Raw genomic sequence first — 24,020 nt, forward strand, 5'->3', positions numbered from 1 at the left:
GGGGACGGGATTTCACCGCTGTGGCAGCAAACCCCGCTGTTCCTCCGGCCGGTCTCGCTTAGACCGGGCGGGCGGGTCAATCCCTGCAAAAGGGGGCGGGCACGGCGCCGGCAGAGGAACGAGGACACCGCTCGGCCGCGGCGAGGCGCTGCCGTTCCCGCCCACTGCCTCAGGCGACGCCTCGCGCGCGCGGCGGCAGTTAGACGCGCGCGGCGGACGTTGGGCGCGCGGGTCTTGCTGACGCGGCAGCGCGCGGCTCGTCGTTTCCGGCCGGCGCCTGTGGGAAGCGGCGGCGCCGGCTCCATGTGGCGCCGGCTGCGCTCCGCCCTCCGGAGGCTCCGCCGCTCTCCCGCCGCCCTCCTCGCCGGTGGCGGCCGCCCGCCCGCCGCTGCTGCCGCCGCCGCCATGGAGCGGGCCGTGGTGCGGTGCGTGCCCTCCGAGCCTAAACTGAGCCTGCGGTTCGTGCTCCCCGACGGCAGCGCCAGGCACATGCAGCGGGACCAGGCGGAGCCGCTGGGCCGGGCGCTGGCCCGCATCGCCACCAACGCTGCCAAGGGCCCCGCCAAGGCGGCCAAGAAGAGCAAGAAGGCGCGGGCGGAGGGCAGCCCGGCGGGGGAAGCGGCAGTGGCGGCGCCGGCCGTGCGGCTCTTCTCCCGCGATGGGGAGGCGGTGGCCGAGGAGGTGCCCAACGCGGCGGCCTGGCAGGACGGGGCCGTGCTGCAGATCGGCGAGGCGCAGTACCGCGTGGAGCGCAACCCGCCGGCCCTCACCGAGCTGCGGCTGCCGCGCTCGCTGCTGGCCGGCTTCCCCGTCTGCCCCAAGGTGAGCGCCGAGTTCGCGGCCCCGCAGCACTGCCTCTTCCGATGGTACCGCGAGCAGCGGCCCGCCGGCGGCGGCGGGGAGACGGCGGGCGGCGACGGCCCGGCCTGGGTGGAGGCGCCCGGGGGCGAGCGGGTCTTCACGCCCAGCAACGCCATGGTGGGGCTGCGGCTGAAGCTGCGGTGCACGCCCGGGGACGGGGCGCAGCGCTACGGGCCGCCCCGGGAGGTGGAGAGCAGCGGCCCGGTGGAGGCCGGCCCCGGCGCCTGCACCTTCGACTCCCGGCACCTCTACACCAAGAAGGTCTGCGGGCAGGGCTCCATCCGCGCCGTCTCCTACAACATCCTGGCCGACACCTACGCCCAGACCGAGTTCTCCCGCACCGTGCTCTACCCCTACTGCGCCCCGTACGCCCTGGAGCTCGACTACCGGCAGAACCTGCTGAAGAAGGAGCTGGCAGGCTACAGCGCTGACCTCCTCTGCCTGCAAGAAGTGGATAAGTCCGTCTTCGTGGACAGCTTGGCTCCAGCCCTAGATGCTTTTGGACTTGAAGGGCTCTTCAAGATTAAGGAGAAGCAGCACGAAGGCCTGGCCACCTTCTACCGCAGGGACAAGTTTAGCCTCCTTAGCCGGCATGACATAGCTTTCAGCGAAGCCCTGCTTTCCGACCCGCTGCACAAGGAGTTGCGTGATAAGCTGGCCCAGTACCCCTTGGTGCAGGAGAAGGTGCTGCAGAGGTCATCAGTGTTGCAGGTACCAGCTTTTATGTGCATTCTTCGTGTTTCCCCTCTCCTCCTCCTCCCACTGTCTCCTGGCAGGGGCAGCCAAGCTAGGTTTTTTGACCATCGAACCATGGGAGAAGGGAGACGAGGGGTAACAGTCTGAAATACAGACAGAACAGTGGTATGTTCTCTGTTAGCTAGGGTAACGAATAGAGTAGAAGAGCAACTTAGGAACAAGAACAAAACATTGAGACTTTACTGAACCAGATATAAGGAATTGCAAAAATTTGGTAAAAAAGGCAAAATGATTCTTTGTTTTAAGATGAAGACAGCTGTTGAGATTCTGGGCCAGGTACCAATTCCTGGTTGGTGGCATCGGCTGCTAGGGTTTTTACTACTTAACTCTCGTATGTTAGAATATGTATTTCATAAATCTTGTCAATCAGTTCTAAACGAGACTAAGTTAATTTAGCTTGTTTTAATAATGCCTCTTTTAGAAAGCAGGGAGAGAAATGAGGTTGGACAGGTTTGTGAGCTCGTTGATGCCAGTGGGTGTGCCAGCAGAGCTATTCTGTAAGTACAAATGTGTAAGATACAGATCTAAGTCAGGAATTTCAGAAATACTCATTGGTAAAAGTTTCCTACTTGTGGACTGAGTAGGACTAACAAACTTTCCTTGATAACTGAAATCATCTCTAAATTTACATTCAATTAAACAACTATGTAATGCTACTAAACTAGAGATATAGCTCCAATTCTGTTGCTGAGGTGGAAGAATAGAAAATAAAAGTAAAGAATGGTATGGTATTAGCAACATTTTATGAAAAAGATATGGAATGAAGGAAAAAACATGGCCAAATGAACATTTGTCAAATACCTGGATGTAGTGGTAATATACTGGCTGATACTCAGACCTTATACAAAAGATAAATAGACTCAATGTAGGAGCTGTACTGTTCATTAGTTGTAAGCATCAGATTATTTGAACTGGATTGCCGTAAAGGCATAAGATAACTCTTGCATTTTTAAAAATGTATAACATCTCTATTTAAGACTTATCAAAGATTGCGTTTTCTCTTGAAGGTTTCAGTTCTTCAGTCTGCAACTGATCCTTCCAGGAAGGTTTGTGTAGCTAATACCCACCTCTACTGGCACCCAAAAGGTAATTTTGTTATGTGTCTGTATGTAGGACAACTGGGTTTGTACAGGTTTTTGCCCTTCCTAGGGAGAGTAGATTTATTTTGCAGCTATAACCTTTTCTTACGGAACTGTGGGTTTCCTGCCTTGCTTCTTATCTGGATGAATCAAGCCAGGCTGCTAGGTCTGTTTGTTTATTTATTTTCCTTAGACTAAGATTGTTCTAGTCTGCCTGGGAGTCAGTAGAATACAGCTGAAAGCAAGGCAAGTCACGTTACACACAATTCACCCAGAGAATAGACCATAAAATACAGATAGCTTTGTGTGTGCTCATGGCTTCCCAGTCCTATTGTACTTGAAGGAGCTGTATTTGGGTACTGCCAGGAGGGCAACCAGATTGGGCCACAGAAGCTTTTAGAAGAGATTGTCCTCTTTTAAATTGGTTTTCTTTTGGTTCTGCGCCTTTCAGAAACGTTATTAGGATGGTTGCCATGAAATGGCAAGCTGCTGTAATATGGGTGTTTAAGGTTCAGGGTTCTTGTATGTGTGAGTTTAAAACATTGTCTGCCTCTCAAACTCTCATATCACAAACTTCTTTATTTATGAAAACTATTCTAAAACGTAGTGCACAGAAAAAATGAGATTGCTGTTTCAGAGCTATACATGATATATGCTTAAATGAGCAACTTTAAATACCTCACAGTAGCATTAGAGGAATTTTTCAAGTAATACGTTTTTATATTCTTAGGTGGGAACATCCGTCTCATCCAAATCGCTGTAGCCTTGTCTCACATCAAGCACATAGCATGTGACTTGTATCCCAGTATACCAGTCATATTCTGTGGAGATTTTAATAGTACCCCATCTTCTGGAACTTACAGTTTTATTAACAGTGGTGTCATTGCTGAAGATCATGAAGACTGGGTCTCGAGTGGTGAAGAAGAAAGGTGCAATATGCCTCTAAGCCATCCTTTCAAACTGCTAAGTGCTTGCGGAGAACCTGCTTATACAAACTATGTTGGTGGGTTTCACGGATGTCTGGACTACATCTTCATTGACAAAAATGCTCTAGAGGTTGAACAGGTCATTCCGTTGCCAAGTCATGAAGAAGTAACAACCCATCAGGCCTTGCCAAGTGTTTCACATCCTTCTGATCATATAGCACTAATATGTGACTTGAAGTGGAAGTAGATCACCTCTTGCATGGTGCTTTTGGGGGTTTTCAAACAAAGGAATTTGAAAGCAAGAAATTTAATTTACTGCTGAGGTTATACCCTGGCTTCTATGCTACTAAAAGGAAAGTCAGAACGATTACTGAAAAGTTCATGTGTTTAATGGTTCTACTGAATATTATCACACTGTTCAGAATACTTGCATGACAACTTTTCCATTCCCTTTTTATATTCTAATAGGAAAAATATATTTAAAACAGGGGTTTGGAAATTGGATTATCATATACCTTTTTATTGGTGTTTTTAAAGGATTAAGAATTATTTTGTTAAAAAAATATGAATTTAATCTGATTTATAAGACAGTGTACAAACTGAACCCTGCTTAATTCAGAACCAAACACAGAACCTGAAAACAAATAATTTAGTTGATTCAATCTCATTGTAATTACTGTCATGACAAGGCAATTTTTTTAAAATAAGTTCAGAAATTGTCTTGTTCAGTTACCATTACTGTGTCCTGATTTTTTAATAAGTGGCACGAACAACGTACTTGTACCCACTACCTTCTGAAAAGATGTTCTTTAATTATCAGTGAATAGACTTTCTGTCAACAATCATCCATGTTAAATTCAAGGTTATAATTGATTTGGAAGCATTTTGCTTGCCCAGTTAATATGGGTAATGAGGGTAACTTTAGCACCGGGTAAAATTTGGCTACATATATAAGTAGCATCTGTTCCTTCAGTTGTTCATAGTCATTGGTAATAAAAGAAATACTGAAGTTCAGGGCACCCAACTGTGGATGGGGGGGGGGGGGGGGAGCTTTTAACAGTATAATCTGTTTTCAAGTAGGGGGAGATACAGAATAGTTAGTGATGTGGTGCATTAGCTATCTGTGCCTAAATCTGTAAAGAGAAACACAAGTGACTTGCAAACCTTTATCACAATTGTTCTATTTTGTTCCTCTGTTGCATACAAAGAAGACCTGAATTTTTAATAGCGTTTTTACTGGCATTTTTTTCCTTGTAGAAATAGTCTATTTTTCCCTATTTTGTAGGAGATAATTTGGATGTGGGAAGTGTATTTTATCGGTACCTTCATGGAATGTGTTGAAGGGGTTTGAATCATTTAACAAGCTTCTTTCCCTGCATCATTAGTCCATATGAAGCAAACAGCAGTTGAAAGCCATTTCACTGATCTCCCTCTTTCATCTAATAAAGGTCCCTTTTCAATTGTCTGACACACATCAATTGATGGTGTTTTTTTCTTAGTTACTGGTGTCTTTCATTGCAAAATACATCTGCCCAGGTTGATAAGAGCTGTGTACCCTACATTTGCACAACTACTCACCTCCACTGCATTCTGGTGGACTGTAGGTTATAGTTGGGATTCACTGAACTGTTTATATACCACTGAAAATAGGCAGTCACTTTCAAGTAGGAAAAAATTCTGCACAGGAAGAGTGGTCGGACACTGGAACAGGCTGCCCAGGGAGGTGGTGGAGTCACCATCCCTGGATGTGTTTAAGACTCGTTTAGATGTGGGGTTGGGGGATATGGTGTAGGGGAGAACTTTGTAGAGTGGGGTTGATGGTTGGACTCGATGATCCCAAGGGTCTTTTCCAACCTGAATGATTCTATGATTCTGAGTAGTACATTGCTGAGGGTTGCTTATCCTGTCTCTTGACATAGTACCTGCTATACTGTGAAGGGTGGTCTCTGCAGAAGGTTGTAAACATCTGCTCTTTAGTCTTTTCTGTGTTATTTCCAATAAAAGTACTAACGATTTTTGTTAATGTAGTATCTGAGCATCTAACAAGTAGATGCTGATAAACAACTGCATTAGTAAAGCCAAGAGGCAGGTTTAGCCTCAGAGGCCATACAAGGCTAAAAAGATGCAGACCCATAAGTCTCAAACAACACGTTCTTGACTGTGTTATCGTTCTAGTGGGTCATTATATCCTGAGCAGATCCATCATAAAGTCTCTTGTGCCCGAAGAGCAAGATGCAGGCTTGGAGGTGGGAGTAAGTGATGAAGGCCTGGAGCCAGGCATTCACCTGCTGAAGCAGATCCGCTACAAAACGTAACACAAGACCTCGCTGACAGAGCACTCGCTTATTTTAACAGGCTTTGGCAGGCGTAAATGTAAATCCTCAGCTTTCAATTTTTGCGAAGTCAGCACTTAAGCTAAGCCAAATGGTAGCTAAAGGCCTTTGGATAAAAAAATGAAAGCAAAACATGGAATGTGGCAATGAACGATGTTAGATCATTGCAACAGAGTGAAGGACAGCACTCAGTAAAATTGGACCCTAAATACTTTGGGTGGGTCCTTAGTCATTTACTGTTCTCTTATAAATCTGATCAAAAAGAGAAGCGTCATTCAGTCTTGCATATGAGTTGAAGGAGATGCCTGTCCTCTTCTGGACTACAAAGTTGATAAAAGTATCAAACTATCAGTGACTGGTAACTAAGCTTCAAGATACAGGAGTGAGGAGAAAATCTTGCAAACAGAATGGAGGCTGTAAACCTCGTATCTGGGCAAAGAATCTTTAATAATTTAGTAAATGAGAGAAAGCTTGCACCTGAAGATGTAACATTTGCAAGCATACAGTATCTTAAAGGGCAGAAAAATGAATTGGAAGATCTGTTCAAGAAGAAAAACTAAGTATTAACACCTGGGAAAACCACTGAATAACACCTGGGAAAACACTGACACATTACAGCTGAGTTAGAGGCCACCTGCCATTTACCAGCTCTGAAAAATTTGTGGGGAAAAAGACCCCCAAACCCCAAAGTCCAGTGCATAATGCAGGCTTGTAGACTGGCAAAAGAAACGTCTCGGTCACTTAGAATAGTGATGGGTTTGGAAGTAAAATTATATTCCTTACAAAGGCTAACTGAGCTCCCCTTATAACTTTAAAAAACATTCTTTTTGTCCTTTTTAAGTACCTATCCTTTACAACTGGGTTACTTTGTCTTATTTTCCACAGCCAAAAAATTAAAAATCTTTTAACTTCTCCGTAGTCCCAGAAGATGGAGCTGCTCAGAGAAGAGACCTGCCTGGTGTTCCGCTGCCTCCCGAGAAACAGCAGGTCCCTCTCGTTCCCTGGGTCGGTACTTGGGTGGCTGCCTCCGATGCCTTGCAAGGCCCAGGGGAGGGAGGGCAGAGGAGAGCTGGCATCTGCAGTAAGGGAAAAGCATGGTCTGCAACAGGCCCAGTAAAATTAGACGGCCTTCGCACATGGCAGATAATCCTTTAATATCCTCAGGAGGAAATTCAGCCCCACAAGCTAGTGCTGGAGATTCTCCAGTCCCGAGTATCCCTCGTTTAATTAGTAAAATTCAGCAGCGCAGGCTGACTGCCAATAGCAGCAATGTGTCAGGAACCAGTTCAACATTTCTGGAATAAGAATGCAGCACTAGGGTCTAGGGTAGCAAAAAGTCACAATTCAAAAGAATTGTAATTATTTGGGGGGTGAAAAGCAACCCTTACACAGAGCTTTGACCTGTATCCCCCAGGCTCCCAAGCCATATTTACATCTACGTGAGTTAATACGTGGTGCTTCCTACTCCACATAAAGTGATTTTAGTTCCCATTTTAGCTCCCCCTATACATCTGGACCTTGCCCAACAATTAATTTTTCCTCTCTACATCACCTCTAGAACCCAGATTTGTAGAAGCCCTATTAAGCTTGTCTCCATTTTATTTTATAAACCTAAACTCACATGTGTTCCTCTTCCAGCAACTGGAATGCTCTATATCCTTCACATCAAAAAACTGGGCAAGATGCTCTTTGCATATTTTTAAATGTTTTTGGTGGTTTTTGTGGTTTTTTTTTTTTTTAATGCTACTTTCCCAGACCAGCCATTAAGGAAAAAGGGAAAAAAGGAACATCTCACTTTGCTTCTTAATCGACCTGCCCGTCCCTGATGCAGTAAACTCAGGAGAGGCAGCACCGCGCCAGCACCTCCTCTGCCAAGCTGTTGCCCTGTAAGGGAGGAGTTTCTTTTTTCACGCTGGCCCCTGCTGCGGACAAACCTCATTCAGAACATTGTAAGAACTAAGAGCACTGAAAGACTGGCCTTCTGGAGGTAATAGATACTTGGCTGGTTTCCAGGTTGTTCTGGGTGTTGTGAAATGTAGTTTACCTGTGTATTTGACGTGAACAAAAACCAACCAAGTTCTGCCAGATCCTTCAGACTGGTCTGGCAACTTGGAACACGTATGCCCTGACCTTGTCCCTCCCAGACAAAGGGGTCTTAAGCCACCCGTGACAGTACTCGAGCTCTTACACATCGCTATTTCTTCCATCACTGCAATTTTTGAAGGGACTAATTCACGCCTTCAGTAAGATGCATTTATGTATCACCATAAAGCAAACAATAATGCAAAGTATGACTGAGAGAAGGGGACAGAAAAGGAAGGAGGAAAACGGTACAAGAAAAGAAGGGGAAAAACAGCCAACACGTGAAGGAGTCAGCTCTTTTAACACCTCAAATTAATAGCGTAGTTGCCTCATTTGTCACATTCCTAGCATCAAAAAAAATGTTCCCAGATTTTCAACTCTGACCCAGTAAGAGGAAGAGCCTGCAACACTTCAGAGTTTTACTAAAATTAGCATCAGATTCTTTAGTAGAACCTGATATTTTCCATTTTTTTTCTGAACAAAGCACAACACACGTGGTAGCTAAGCTTTAGTCATTGGTCCAACAGCAGCACATCAATGTCATTTCTTACTCAAGTCCCTTGTCAAGGCCATTCCTGACAAGGGCGGGAAAGATGTGCTGGGACAAAGCAATGTGCAAACTTTCATCGTATTGCACTCAAATTGCCTTTGCCAGACAGTAATATAAAGATCACTCAGATGAGCAAGGGACTGCAAACTGGGCTGTGAATTCTCGTTACTGGCAAAACCCTAAACCACTTTTTACACACTTTTGACGCTGTAACCTACCTTGTAGCATTCTATTGCCCCCAGTACGTTGTTTTACTGGTGTATGTTGATAACAATGAGAACAAACCGGGCAAGTAGAAACGCTTACAGCATTTGTTGCTAATTCCCGACGCGTTTGGAACTGATTTTTGTTCTGCTTGCAAACAGTTGAACCAAAGTCCACAGATTATCTACAAAACAGTTGCAGGACAAGTTCTAGATTGTATTGTTCATTAAGCAACTAAAAAAACCCCAAGAAACAAAATCAACAAAAAAAACCCCCAACAAATACCCACTGCTATTTATGTTGTAGGATTGAGCAATGAAGTTACTTAAATCTGAGAAAAACAAAACAAGTCTTTTGTGCTGGTCTGAACGTAGATCTGACTATTCATGCAAAACCATTCTCCTAACATTGGGAAAAAATGAAAAGCCAGTCATACAGGTACTGAAAATACAAGGAATAAGTTGTGCCAGCAAGGCCAAATAGAAGAAAAACCACTCATTCTTCAGTGTTTTGCTCTCTATAGTTAAGCTGGCCATCTGATCCGCTGAAATAAACACCTTGGATACCGACTCGCTAGCACGGTAAACTTACCCATTGTTTGAACATAGGAGTTGATGCTACACAATGAAAGATTTCAACTACTGGAACTCAGGATTTCCCATCGTTACAGTAGAACAGGGAACAAGTTTTTAGCAGTCTTTTACCTGTCCAAGATTTTGAACTTCTGGGAGAACAGTGCAGTTCAGGTATTTGACTTCTGAGAAGGAAATCGCGAAGTTAGTACATCTAAACTCCTAACAGACATGACAAAATTGGATCTTCACGAAAATTCAATTTGCTTCTGAAAAGCAGGGCTGTATTATATGTTGTTATTGATATACAACACATACAGGTCACTGTTGTAATTGCTTTAGCCAGAAAAATAACAATTTTAAGGAATGTAAAAAAGCTAAAAAGTATTTTTACATATTCATAATGTCTGGAACGACAGTCACTGCCTTTACAGTGGGAGTTGTACTGTGTTCGGATAAGAAGAGTAGCATACAAATTACATTTTGGGCACTTTAAGAAAGTGTTACTGCCACAGCTAAGGAATTTGCTGCCAGATAGCTGTATTAATGGAACGCGATACGGATTTCAATACCGCGTGTGATCCTGGTACTAGAAGAGATAAGGCAGCGTTAAAAAAAAAAAAAAAAAAACAACCGAAACAACTCATCAGGACTATTTGTTCTTGTACTAACAGACAAGCACTAGCTACAAAAGTAGCACTAACTCCAAAGGAAAAAGAAAGCCACCAAGATTCCAGCTCACAGCAACAACCGGTACGAATACGCCTAACAAACTACTTCAGGTTTGTCATCTGAAGACAAGGCGGCTTTCTAAGCACATGCACCAACCCCAGGGACTGCTGCTTAGAATCAAGAACACGTAATTTAGAGTGTACCTTGAAAATGTTTAGAGAATTGAGAACAGTTGATGAGACTATAATAGCCTGAGGGAAAGTTTATTTACTTCTGTCAATGGTGACATTATTCCACAGCCCATGAAGTGTCTCGCCCCGTCCGTAGCTTAGTATTACTACGAATAAGCTGCGCACCAGAGACCTCGCTTCCAAGATTATGACCTTACAGAGTATTAGGAGGCAAATACCATTTTACTAACAGAGGTCAAGTGTGACCTGATCTATTTACAGGCAGACTGAAGTACTTGCTTCAGTTCCTCTCTATGCTCCAGTTAACACTACAGCGACTATTCAATTACACCCCAGAATTCTACTGACTTTGTCTTACTACATTTCAGCGTAAGCTGTAGCCTTAACCCCAGATCCCATCACTCTTAACTGAGCTCAAGATCTTTACTACTTCCTGACTTTGATTTTGTGAGATTACCTATTTTATAGTGGAATTACAACCTACTGGTACGCAAAGCCAAGCACAGTGACTCCGAAATACTAACTTCTATACACATGCTGTAACTCAAAAAGTGAGGTGGCTAAACGGAGCTCACCTAAACCCGAGTACTTTAATTACTTAAAAGCATTTGAAAGAATTAAGACAATGAAATCTTCATCTGTTTACCAAACAGCATGTTGCCTTCAAGAGGCCTAATTTGTTTTTAAGTATCTGCTTGTTGAAGTCTACCTCCAAGTTCTTCCTTGGAAGAAGAGATAGCATTTAATTTGCCACAAGCGTTGTTTCCTTTTAACCTATTGGGACTGCCAATAATAACCCGTATTACAGACAAGCCACCTCTTCTGAGCAAGGCGTTCCTTTTGAGGTTTGCTTCAAGGAACTGCATTGCTATAAATATGCATATTAACAGCTACTGATCCAATGCATGGATATATTAACTCTGGTTAACGCATAATCAGCAATTAATTAAAGGTGGAAGCAAAGCTCTACTCACCTTGCACTGTCTCCTGGGTTTCTGTTGCACACTGAAGACAGCTAACGACCGTATTCCAAAGCTCTGGAATGTCCTCTGGTTAGTTGTGTTCACAGTACCAGTACTTCCCGGAGACCTGAACCTCAGTCACAGCAGAGGCTGCCTTGGAAGGTGCTCTTAGTCTAAACTAGCTTGAGTTTACCAGACCTTGTTACTGTTCTTCTAGCGAGGATAACAAGACCTGGACTAAAAGTAAGAGAGGAGCTTAGCCTAAAACTGCAATGAAATCATGCCTCGGATTCCTAAAGCTGTGCAATTAATAGAGTATTTCAACTGGAAGATTGAGCCATATTGGCATCCATAAAGCAAACAGACAACAGAAAAATAGATTTTAAAATATGCATCAGTAGTACCCTCAAAAAACGTGTTAAAAGTATTTTGAACTAGACAGGTATACCAGGGCAGAAATATGAAAGCAGACAGTAGCATTTGCATAGAGCTGATTTTTGGGGGTGACTATCACTGTAAATATAATATTGACGAAATCCCTGTAGTGTTTAAGTTAGCTTCCCAGCCAGCCACCAACAGAATTCGCGATTTCTCCTGCCAGAACCCATGCTGGTTTTTAAACGTAGATACAACTATGAAACAGACATGCATGCTTTTCAGGCAGTTCGTGTTTGTTTTATTACAATTTTTGTAACTGTTAGTACTTTCATATCTGGACATCTTAAACGGAATTTTAGATTTACAACTTCAAAAGACACTTACAGAATTATATAAGTCTTGATGACAGCTACTCTACTGCACTGTATACAACTTCGTTGCCCACCTTCCATGTCCCGCTCTACATAGCTCCAAATAACTGAAAACCTGAGACTGATGTTCACGTTCAAGCTGCAGGGAAGCCCAGTACACGGCAAAAAATAAGCGATAACTTGCAGTTCAACTATTTCAGGGATCAAGAAAAGCATACACAGAACTATACATTTTATAATTTTATTAGGAATAATTCCAAGTGGGTTATGAAGAAACTAATCCATTGAGTTTGATGAATTTTCCAAAATTTCTTTATGAAGATATGTTCACCAACAAACAGTAAAACTTCAGCAGAACTATTATACACTGGGCAAAAATAGTCAGGCTGATACCAAAAAGCAACATGCAACATAAAAAAAAGATACAATATAAAGGAAGACAATCTGCTGAATATTAAAAACAACCTCAACATGAGCTCTTCGCAACCAGCACAGAACTATTCTACCCATCAAATCCAATTCACACAAAGGCAAGTTGGGCTGACAGAACCCAAGGATTAATAAAACGTTCCTCAGTGCAGTAGATTTGTATAGTGTTTTAGAGCATTTCCTTGGCTGGAACAAGCAGTATTAGGAATTCTTTTTGGCAAGGGAGAGAAATAAATACATACGGAATGCTACATTTTTAAATCAGCAGACTGTCTGAGGAATGAAACAGGGCATCAGTAAACTAAAAGTAGCAGGGAGAAAAAAAAAATTTAAAACATTAATTTATTGGGGCTCAAAAGAATATTCGAAACAGATCTTAAAGATGTCACAATAACTATATTCAGGCATTTAGGCTAACAAGGGGAATAAAATCAGAAGATACACTTTTCCCAAGTTAAGGAGATTTTTACCCAAGCATATTGCTAGCTTCGCAACATGTAGCTTGGTAAACAATAATTGGCAACAAAATAAGTTGAAACGCTGTAATATCCTGCCCAAATATCAGTTCCAGATACTGTAATAACCAAGATGCAAACTAATTTTGTTGTAACAAGCCTAGACCACTTATATCAAACATGTCCCTGGTGAAAGAGTCGTCCAGTTTGAGTTAGCGTTTTGAGAGTTCATTTGACAGCCAGTCAAGTCCCTCGTACAGACCAGTTCCTTGCGTAGCACAGGTAGCCTGGACATACCACTGTTAACATAGAACACAAACAAAAATTAAATTTAAGTACTGACAAAATGCAAGTTAAGTTATCAAAGTATGTGACACTCAGATATACACTCAAATAGCGTTCTTTAAACACTCTTCTGTGCGGTAAGTAGAGTCAATATTGAACAGATGGTATTTTTACAAGTTTTGAAAAGTACATATAAAGTAGATGGGGTTCAGACACTACCCAAAAACTCAGTGTTGGCCTATCAAATACTAGAACACCATCTAGCGCACAAAAAACAAACGCAGAACTTGCATTTGGTTCATATGCTGAAAACTAGCTTCTTGTTTTTGAAAGACTGCTCTTCAGAAAAAGGACATGAAGTTATGTAAATTAACAGACCTCTAAAATATCTTCTATGGATACGATCTTAGCGCATCTCCTGGTTTGAGGACACATATCAAAACCAACACACATCGGTTTTTGGCCAAAACCACGACGGATTGTCAACATACAGACATTAAGCAAGTATTACAGAAGGATACATGGCTTATGTGTTTTATATCTCAAAGGCTTGCACAGATGGAATCTAACCATTCAGGAGCTACTCAATTTTCTCCCGTCCTTGTAGTGGCGAGAACACAGAATGCATTTTCTCCCCCAAAATAACAAGCACTGGGAAAACAGGAAAGCCTACCACATGCTCTGTCAAACATGTTTGACAGCTGTATTTCAGTGACAGCCCGGAATATTTGTGTTTTTCCAGGAGAAGGTGAGAGACAAAACACTGCAACAAGTGTACACATTGTATTATACTTCTAAATCACTTACTTTGAACAAGGACCTTAAACTATGCACTGCAGAGTTAAATAGCAGGTATGTGCCTCTCTCTACAGAAAGAGGTGAAAACTTCCCTTTCCTTTCAAGGGTGATTACATTTATGATACACAATAAAGGAAGACAAGAGTTCAGCAACCAGGAAGTTCAGCACTTACAGTTCTGTTACGCAGAGACTGAAGACCTAGTTTATCTGTCATTTCACTGATTGCCATGGCATTTGGCAGATCTTGTTTGTTTGCAAACAGAAGCAGCACTGCATCTCGCAGCTCATCCTCCTGAAGCTAAGAGAAAAAACGATCACATTATTAAATGAGCTCAGTTAAGTACTTCAATTACTTCAGCAAGCACTAAAGAAACCTAAATACTGATTTAAGGGTTATAAATTTTCCCATTCTTGTTCCTGAAGTCGCTAGTAAGTCCTGAGTGAAATTTAACTACTACCCAGCAGAACTTCTCCTACAAGCAAGGAAATCTTCTTTCAATAGGCAGTTTAAATTTACCAGCACCTTGCTGCTGCAATTCTTAGCACCAATTTGTTTTTCCAAAATTCTTTCTTTATGTGCTGTGTTTCTATTAAGGTTTTATGAAGGAAAGAAAGGCTCTCACACATTAGTAGTTCTTAAGGTAAAGCTCTCTACAGAGTTGTAGTTACAACTCAGTGCACAATGTGACCCAGAATTACCAGTTAAATATGATATGCACTGTACTAACTCCCTAGAATTTTAAAATCCTAGATCTCTTAGGGAAGCTGACACACATCCAAAAATATGACAAAGTATAACAATTATATTTCAGAAGTATTGATATTTACCATTTTCTGCAGCTCTTCTGCTGCTTCCTGGATTCTCTCTCTGTCATTGCTGTCTACCACAAAAATGAGGCCCTGTAAGAAGTTAAGCAATTTTGAAAAACCAATGTAAACATACAGTACTATTTTAAAAAAGAAAAAACCTCTTATTGAATATTGTGACTGTCCCCTCTCTTAGGTGAGAAATTTTGACAGAAACTTCTGTTTAAGCAATGCAAGAAGTCTGCCTGAACAAGTACGTAAGTTTCAACTGCAAAATAAAGCCAGGCCCTCTAAATCAAAAAAGTTAAACACCACAAATGTCAATTTATACGTTAGCATGGGATTCATTAGTTTTAAACAAAACCAAAAAGAGAGACAGATACCAGCAAAATTTCAGAAGCTAACTCTCCTCCCTCCCTTTTCACTCATTGTATTACATTAAATGTAGCAAGAGAATCACAAGTGCGTCACCATCTCATGTTTCACTGAAAAAAAAAAGCCACACTCTTAAAGTAAGGCCTGAATTTGTTTAAAAAAGTTTGTACTAAACGGTACTTGAATAGCATCTGTTATTCAAACATCCTCCTTACAAACACATTATTTACTCTTCGAATTTCAGTCTGAAAACCTTACATTTTATCATTCTATTTAAGAAAACAGACACATCTTTTAAAAATATTTAGTAACAGGGCTGAATAAGGAAGTGAAATTAAGTATTACTCTATTCACGACAGTGCTTTGCTAGCTCCTTTTTGTCAATCCAGACTTCTCCATTTTTCTGCACCAATCACATCCATTATGCTACACAAAAGTTTATTGGAAACAACTCTGTATTCAATACAGAAAAAAAAAGCCAACAGAAAACACACTCCCAAAGTTTCCTTTTACTAATAAGCAACTTAACTTACTGCTTTTAAACTAAAGGAAAGATCACATCTATGTCACCAAAAATGATGGCAGACACATCAATAGGAAACGAACACTTTCTAATCAATAAGTAACAAGATCTTTACAGTGTTTTTAGATACTCAGTGTACTACATACACTGATATAGCACAGTAAAAGCTGTATACTTTGAGGCTGATTAGAAAAAAAGAATATGTAGAAGGGTACTTAGACAATAACATTTCTTACGTATAAGCTAACGCCAGTTGTAACAGATCAAAACATGGATACAGCAAAGTTGAAATGTTCCTCACAAACAAACCAGCTGCTCTGGCACATTACAGAACACTGGTAGATCCTGAAGGACTTTATCCTTGCCAGGCTACACTCATGACTACACTTGAAGCCTTCAGGGTAACAAACCAGCTTCAACTAGAATAAAATCTGGGTATCCCTCAGAACTTGCAGGAAGTAGCGAGAAGCCTTTCTGAAAGCAAGGGACAGAAGACAACTTTCCATGTATAATGAGACTTTACAAAACATATCTTTAACGATTGCCATCTCAGAACTCTTACCTGTGTGTTTTGGAAATAATGCCTCCAAAGGGGTCTAATTTTATCTTGACCACCAACATCCCAAACTGTGAAACAGATGTTTTTATATTCTACCGTTTCCACATTAAAACCTAAAAGAGAATCAAATAATTAGAAATAGTCAATGCTAGTGTTAAAACGCAATTCTAACCACGTTAAAGATAGTTACTTCCTAAGCTATATTTCTCCCAAATACATATAAAATTGGCTTATCAGAATTGAATGCTAGACCAAGAAGAAAATTGACTGAAGAGGGACACCACCCACCCGCCCAAATTAATCAATAAAATCCAAGTAGACCACCTTTGGTGGTCAGCAAGCCTTTCAGCCACAAACTGCTAAAGGTTCATGGTGTTTGGGGGAAGTACTGCTGCTTCATTGGTTCCTATACTCCTGAACATCTGCTGCTGACCGCTGCCAGGCACAGGACTGTAGTCTAGATGATCTTTGGTCTGACAAAGGTATGTTATGGCAGTACCAGAAAGCCCATGTTTGTCTTGATTCTTATACCAACAGAAAAGATAACAAAACCCTACACTTTCCAGAAGCCTGTCTGCACAACACAAAGTTAGAGTAAGAAGAATGAAGACATGAGACTTGGTTATCTTACCAATAGTGGGAATTGTGGTGACAATTTCTCCTAGTTTCAGTTTATAAAGAATAGTCGTCTTACCAGCAGCATCCAAACCAACTAGAACAAACAGAAAATTTGATTTAGTTCACAATATGAACTACAACCTGCTAATTTAAAAACACGCTATTTTACATGCAGAGTATTAGATTTTTTTCTTAAGACAAACCAACTTTTTAAACACTTTTAAGTCATTGTTGATATACTGCCGTATGTTTCTCCCCATTTCCTCTACCCAGCGCTGAGAGAGAGAGAACAAGCAATGAAGAAAACAAGGTCAATAACACATTTTCATCCACAACCTACAGGCTCACTAGTTTTAGTCATCTTGCTTAGTATTTGCATTAAGTTTTATCATCCACTTTGGAAGTTTCTTCTATGTCAGTCAGGATGGTTTTCAATGCCTAGCAACAATCTACACGCAGCGCATAGTTTGTAACTGATCACGTTTGCTACTCGGCACTCAAGCTGGGGAAGGTCTCACCTACTCAACCTTCAGCTAAGTCCAGTTTCACATGCACCTGAACCAACAGGAGTTGGCATTATCAATGGAAGGCACTGCAGTGTCCCTCATTCCAGTCCCCTGGCCCTTTGGTAACACATTTCTTTTGCATTAACAAACACACATGTATTAGGAAACTCCTGTCATCGCTCTGCATACACCCCAAGGGCTGTAACTCTTCATCACTTCTATTCACAGATGCACTAGGATGCGTTTGTTCGGAGCCTCCAATTTTGATCTTTATAGGAGACCTTCTGCACTCAAATTTGCTCTTCTGATTCTACAAGGAAACTTAAGCTTGCTGGGTTTTGATATAAGCTACGTGGTAAACATGTGATCCTTAAAAAAAAAAAACAACCCAAAAAACGGAGCCTCAAAGACATTTTTTGAGAAGTGTCACCAATATTGCAGGCATACACTGCAGTTTTCTAAAACTGTGCAACTGCTTACTGTTAGGCACTTCAGAACACATAGGAGCAACTCAAAATACAACTCTTTACGTGAGAATCCAATGCCTAGCACATAAGCACCTAAACAAACAGTAGGTACTAAACACTTACTACAGCAACGGTTTGAATAACATGCCTATTTGTGAAACTTAAAATAGTCAATAAAATTTGGCCTACACAAAAATACCCCCCCAACAATTAATTAAAAAATATTTGCATAATAAACCAAATGTTATCCTTGTTTGATAACATTAAGTGTTTTGAGTTAATTACCTACTGAGATATATTAGGCCTTAAGTGGTTTGATGACCTGACAATAATACAACTGTTTCCTCAGCGTTGCAGTAAAATGGAATTTGAGATTACCTACTTATTCAGAATGAAACCAAACTCTTAAAAAGTCTCCTCCTTCTCAAGATAGAAACTGCTGTTACAGCAAACTAATTAAAAACCCCTATCTATAATTGTCCTATATTCTGACACTGTGAACAGGATTATACATGCCAATGCAGTTTCTTTGGTATTGTCACTGTGTGTTTAAAAAAAAAAAGTTGTTTTAATTGTTAATGTCGGGGGGCGTGGGGGCCGAAATTCTACCATCAAAACCAAAGCTCCTTGAGGGCTAATAAAATCCCCATACGCTCAAATTAGAATTTAACAGTTTTAACTTTGCTATTGTCTAAGTGTTGGTCTTTTTTAGAACCACACAAAAGCGTGAACAAAAAAAAGACGGTGCAGCAGAAGTTTCAAAAGAGCTTGCAAGTTATGAAACTTTGTTAAATGTACACCAATAAGTGTCAGGTAGCCTTAAAAAAAACACCCTTTAAGCAAACTCTGAAACCCTCAAATACCCCATCTATGCTGAAACACAATGTTTTTAATAGCACAATGCTTGAAGCCCAACACTATTCTCACACAGCTCAGCTTCAAGTGAGCATTTGTAGGATGCCTAGAACTTTACAAGAAAACACGACGCATGTCCATGAGATGTATATGACCATTTCCCAGTAAATGAAGATCATTTAGTGAACCACCAATTAAAGCTACACATACTCACAAAGTCTTCACCCACTCCCCAGCAAAAAACCCAGTTATCAGTAAACAAACACTGACAAGATTTCTTAAAATTAGTAACAAAAGAGAGATCTACACAATGGTTTTAGTGTTATTTGTGGGTTATACTAAAGATACAGATAAAGAAAAAGAAAAAAGCTAATCTCATTTCAAAGAATATACACAGAGTATCGAGAACCATTTGAAGATATGACTCAGAGTTAAGAAATCAGAAACTAGTCAAGAATTTTAAACTATTTCCTAAATTTAAGGAATTATTGCCCCAGTTATACAGCCTGGTCTTGCGCCAGGATCCACCACCACCTCAATGGTGTTGGCAGAAAGCTACATTAGCTATGTAACACAAAGCCCAGAAACTTAAATCTACTCTTATCCACAATTCTAATTAAGCTGCTGGACTTTGCACCGAGGCAGGCTGAGTTACGGATATGTGTTTTCTTCTTCTGACTCTACACTCGAAACAGCAGCTTTTAATGGAAGGAAGGCAACTCCTGCAAATCACCATGACCCTATTTGCAAAAAAACTGCCTCTTTTAACCAAATTGCAAATGTTATGAAGTCTAAACAAGCAACAGTCGTTAAAAGCATAGGCTCCATTCATACTTCCTACTCCAATTTTCCGTTTACCACCCTTTTCAGAACAAGAAATTTCAGAGCACCAAATCACATTTAATCTTTTGAGCCACTAGAAAGTGTAACTACTGCTTGTAGTGGTCCAAGAATAAACATGTTTACATTTGCACTGGAACACTACATGTAAGACTACGAGCTACTTCCATGTCATAAAGTTCAGGTTGATTTAACTATCAAGATTAAAACCTAAGTCTGAAATCCCCAATTTAATAAGTTACCGATTCTGCATTTTCACTCTGATTCCACTGCCTGACTGACCATTGACAAGACCAAGGTATAAGAACCTTGATGTAGGGTATGATGGGCAGCAGTTGTACCACAAAGCACTAAGATTACAATAAAGTACAAACGGGAAGCACAGACTTGTACTTGCAACCATTTATCTTTAAACTGAGTCAAACATCCTCTTCCTCTAGCTGGAGAAAAAAAAAAAAAATCTACACCACTTTCAGTTGCCGTTAAAATCATTGTGGTTCAAGCCCTTTACTCTCCTTAAGAGAGTTTTACTCACCGTCTGTCAGTTGTGTTTCTAAATCTCAAACTCATAGTTCACTTTTCCCTGGGAACACCACCCCTGTGGCCACATCACATTCCTCATTTACTACTTTGATCACTGGTGGCTGAATATCAAGCTGCCTCAGTTATCATAGCACAGAACTTCATATAAACCGTAGATGCAGAAAAATTAAGAACTGACTTTTTAAATGGAATTCCCATCAAGACCAGTAGATTTTGGTTGCCGGATTGAGATTTCCAAAGTTTACTATAGAATACAGCTTGCTGCTGCTTCCGACATGAATGTTTCCCATTACCAGACAGAGGAGAGAAAAGCTGCTACTATGTTTATCTGATTCATGACATTCTTGTTACAAACAAAACCCAGCTTCAAAAAAATAAAATTCCTGAATCCCAATTTACTACAGGTTTGTATTCCTCCACTTTTACCTTTACACCAATTCTCTCAAAACTTCTCTCATTTATCCTTTACAGGTTTAGTTTCAATTGGCTAAGTCTTTGGGGGACATGAAGGGATCATTCTCAATACAGCTTCTCAACAAAACACACGCATGTGAAAAAAACCCCAATGGCATGCAAACCAACAGTGGCTCAAAAAAAACATATAAAAACCAGGTAAATGGTTTTATGCCGTACAGTGACATAATTCCCAAAGAATCTGACTTTTTTTTCTTTCCCCCAATGTGTTTAATAATTACCTTTGTATTTGAGGCTCACGAGTAGCTATTATCTCAGTTAACACTTGCACAACTACATCAAGACACAGAACATTAAATTATGATACTGAAAGGTGCACAACAGATCACTAACTTTTCTTTTTTAAGCACAAGAAACTATGAGTGAAGAGGTTTACAGACAGGTATACACAGCGTTCAGACTCAGTTTTTCCGCTCTAATGGCCCAGTTGCCTAGTCTCACTTTAAGTCATTCAGTCCTATCCTACAGTTATTTCATTTATTTTCCCTTGTGTTACTTCCATCTATAAAGAAGATGTAGGAATTATTTTACATTCTTTTCCTCAGAATCATGTTAACTTAATATTTCTGAAAAATACTTAATTATACAAGTACAGTTTTTTAAAACCAAAATTTCAGTAACAGTATACCATTAAATGTCCATCTTTTACCAAAAATATGATTTGAGAATATAAAAGATAGCATGCCATGTTTGCTGTTGGTAATGATACCTCAAATTCTGCAGAACTCAACACAAAGTCTGCCTTAAGAGCAAAATTAATTCCACTTCGTCTTGAATTCCGCAGAAACAGAAGAAAGCTGTGAAAGGGAAGTTTGAATTACAAATTAATCTTCCGTTCATTATCAATTCACCCATGTAATATCTTCCCCTAAATCTTTCTCCATAAACACCTTACCCATAAAGTTACTTCACTGGAATACTACTTAAATGCCTAGCCTTGTCCAGCTCATTTTCGAATCATAAACTGAAATTTATCACCTTGAGGAAAAGTCTAATTTAGTCCCAGTATTCATTCAGACGTCTCTCCTCGAAGTGCTGGTACATTAACATAGAATGCTATGAAGAGCTTCTTTTCCACATTACAGGTATAAACTATGTAATCTCCAGTATATTCTGCTTCTAAACATCTAATTTAGGCCCTATAATACACTCTCATCGCAACATAGCAGAAGTTTTACCCTCTTGTACTACATAACAAATATGGTGCAGTCTCAAGCTCTCATCCAGTTCTGTATTTTAATATAATCCATATCTTAAAATAAAAATTATTTTAAAAAAAGATGCAGTTGAACCAACTGCTAGAAAGTGCAGCTCCCTAACTCATATCTAACCTAAATTTGAACTAATTACCTACCAACCTAAAGACTTGCAAGCTGTTTTGATCTGTATGCCACTGCTTTCCTGTTTTCATTATTTTGCAGAATGCAACAGAACTACAAATACCACAAGCACTATCTCATCCTACAGTCAAGCTCATTTGAAGATTTTACTTCATTCATTTAGAGTCATATGAAGAGTCTGGCTGCTACGGAGACAGTCAAATCACTTCCTTGAAACCAACAGATGTACTAGGTTGTCTCAAAGACAAAAATCGCTCAGGTTATTTTGAAATGGATGAGTCTCTAATTTCAAGCAGCGAAGATACAATAAAAATTACTGTGCGTGTAATAAAGAACTCTGTCATCACAAAACGTATGGAGAACATGGAAAATGAGAATTAAAAAAAAAAATAAAAAGCTGTATTTTGTGACTGCATACCCAGGCAGTGTAAAGGATGAGTAGTGTGCCAAGAAGTTTCACAGTTAGGACCTAGTCCCGTTGCTGGATATACTGAAACAAGCACTTCATATAATTTCTTAGGACAAGCCCTTTCAGTCAGCGGCCACGAATCAAGTTCCATTCACTTTAGTAACGGCATTTGAGAAAAATTTGGGGGTTAGAATTTGTTTGTACATAAAACTTGTCGGGGTGGGCAGGTGGGTGGAAAACGGCAGGGAAGAGCTGAAGCGGAGGAGGAAATAGCGAATGCGGTATGCGCTCGCTTTGACCTTTTGAACCGTAAGCTTAAAGTGGGAATCTTCAAGAGCTGCTGGCTTCAACTCTTACACAGTCCGTTTCGAGAGAAACACCATCTAGTTCCAAATAAATAATTACGGGCTGACAGGAGAACTAAGCAAGCGCTGGAAGGGCAGCCTACAGGGTTTTATGGTTTTGCATAAAAGGTACAGCAGAATTAAAGGACACAGTCGCTATACCGAAACGTCCTTCCACAACACCACAGCTACCGAAAATCGGCCATTATACGGCAATTCGTTCAGCTCCCGGTGCAGAGCACACCAGGCTTTGTCACATCCTGTCCCAGCAGCCCCACTCCCTGCTCGGGCGCAACCCGGGCGCTGCGGCGAAGAGGGCGGCAAGGAGCCCGCTCGGCTCCGGGCGAGGGGACACCCCCGGCGGCGGGCACCGACCTCACCTGCCGCCGCTCCATCTTTGTTCCACGCTCCGCTCCGGCCCCGCGCAGGCGGAAGGGCAGGTGGGAGGAGAAGGAGCCGCGGCCCCGCTGCAAACCCCGGAGAACGCGGGGCTCAGTCCCGGCCCCCCCCGCCCCTCGGCCAGCGCAGCCGCCACCCCCGACAGCGGGGTCGTGGTGGGGGGGAACGAGCGAGAAGAAAACGGGAACGCGGCGGAGGAGAAGGAAGGGCAGACACGTCCCCACCGCCCTCCCCCGCCGCTCCTTCACTTTCCAACGGCTCCGCCAGCCCAGAGGAAAGGGGACGCAGAGGCGCCCCGTCCCCCACAGCCCGGGGCCGGGCCGAGCCCCCCGCCTTGAGCCCGCGGCCCTCTCCCGCCGGCCTCCCCTCCCCCACCGCCAGCGGGACGCGTCCGTGAGGGAGCGGGCGGGCCTGGCCGCGGCCGGGCAAGGCGGCGGCGAGGCTCCGGAGCGGGGGAAGACGCCGTCTCCCCTTACCCATGAGGATGCGCATCTGCTTCTTGCCGAAGAGGCGTGAGAAGAGCGAGGAGATGGTGAGGCCCATGGCGGCTCCGGCACGGGGCTGGGCGGCGGCGGAGGGAGGGGGAAGCGCGGCCCGGCTCCTGTCTGCGCTGAGGGATCCCTCCGCGAGCGAGGAGGCGGCTGCTGAGGTGCGGGGCTCGCCCGGCGGCGCCGACTTATAAGGGGGAGGCGGCGGCAGCAGCGGCGGCTGCTGTGTGACCGGGAACCTCGCTCGCTCGTTCTCTGCCACGTCACGCTCGCCACGGCCGCCCCGGCTCCAACGCGGACAGAATCACGTCACGATCGCCACATCCCCCCGACCGCGGAACCACCCCTCGCCCTCCGCCGCCGCAGCCGCACAAGCCCCAACGGCGGCGTGGACTGCGACTCCCGGCAAGCGCCGCGCCCGCCCCGCGCCTGCCGCCCGCAACGGCCGCCGCTAGCGCACGGCGGGGGATGTAGTCGAGGGCTCCCGCCCCGCCTCGCCGCCGCTCCCGGCCGCCCCGGGCGAGGCGGAGCGCGGTACGCCGGGAGGTGTAGTCCGCCGGGCGCCCAG

At 42.6% G+C, this 24,020-nt stretch overlaps 2 protein-coding genes across 2 annotated transcripts; one reads left to right on the forward strand and one right to left on the reverse strand.

Moving 5' to 3' along the window:
• The first annotated feature begins 166 nt into the window (after positions 1–166).
• On the forward strand, positions 167–5,094 carry PDE12 (phosphodiesterase 12). The gene is made up of 3 exons (XM_074602932.1): positions 167–1,572; positions 2,625–2,703; positions 3,427–5,094. The coding sequence occupies exons 1-3, from the start codon at positions 304–306 to the stop codon at positions 3,867–3,869; spliced, it is 1,791 nt and encodes a 596-aa protein (XP_074459033.1). The 5' UTR covers positions 167–303; the 3' UTR covers positions 3,870–5,094.
• A 7,070-nt stretch (positions 5,095–12,164) lies between these two features.
• Positions 12,165–23,969, reverse strand: ARF4 (ARF GTPase 4). Its single transcript, XM_074602237.1, has 6 exons — positions 23,441–23,969; positions 16,801–16,881; positions 16,173–16,282; positions 14,734–14,805; positions 14,078–14,203; positions 12,165–13,120 (listed from the first exon to the last, which is right to left on the reverse strand). The coding sequence occupies exons 1-6, from the start codon at positions 23,505–23,507 to the stop codon at positions 13,034–13,036; spliced, it is 543 nt and encodes a 180-aa protein (XP_074458338.1). The 5' UTR covers positions 23,508–23,969; the 3' UTR covers positions 12,165–13,033.
• Positions 23,970–24,020: the final 51 nt, after the last annotated feature.

This window comes from Larus michahellis, chromosome 10, assembly GCF_964199755.1.
Source record: "Larus michahellis chromosome 10, bLarMic1.1, whole genome shotgun sequence".
Classification (NCBI taxonomy): Eukaryota; Metazoa; Chordata; class Aves; order Charadriiformes; family Laridae; genus Larus; species Larus michahellis.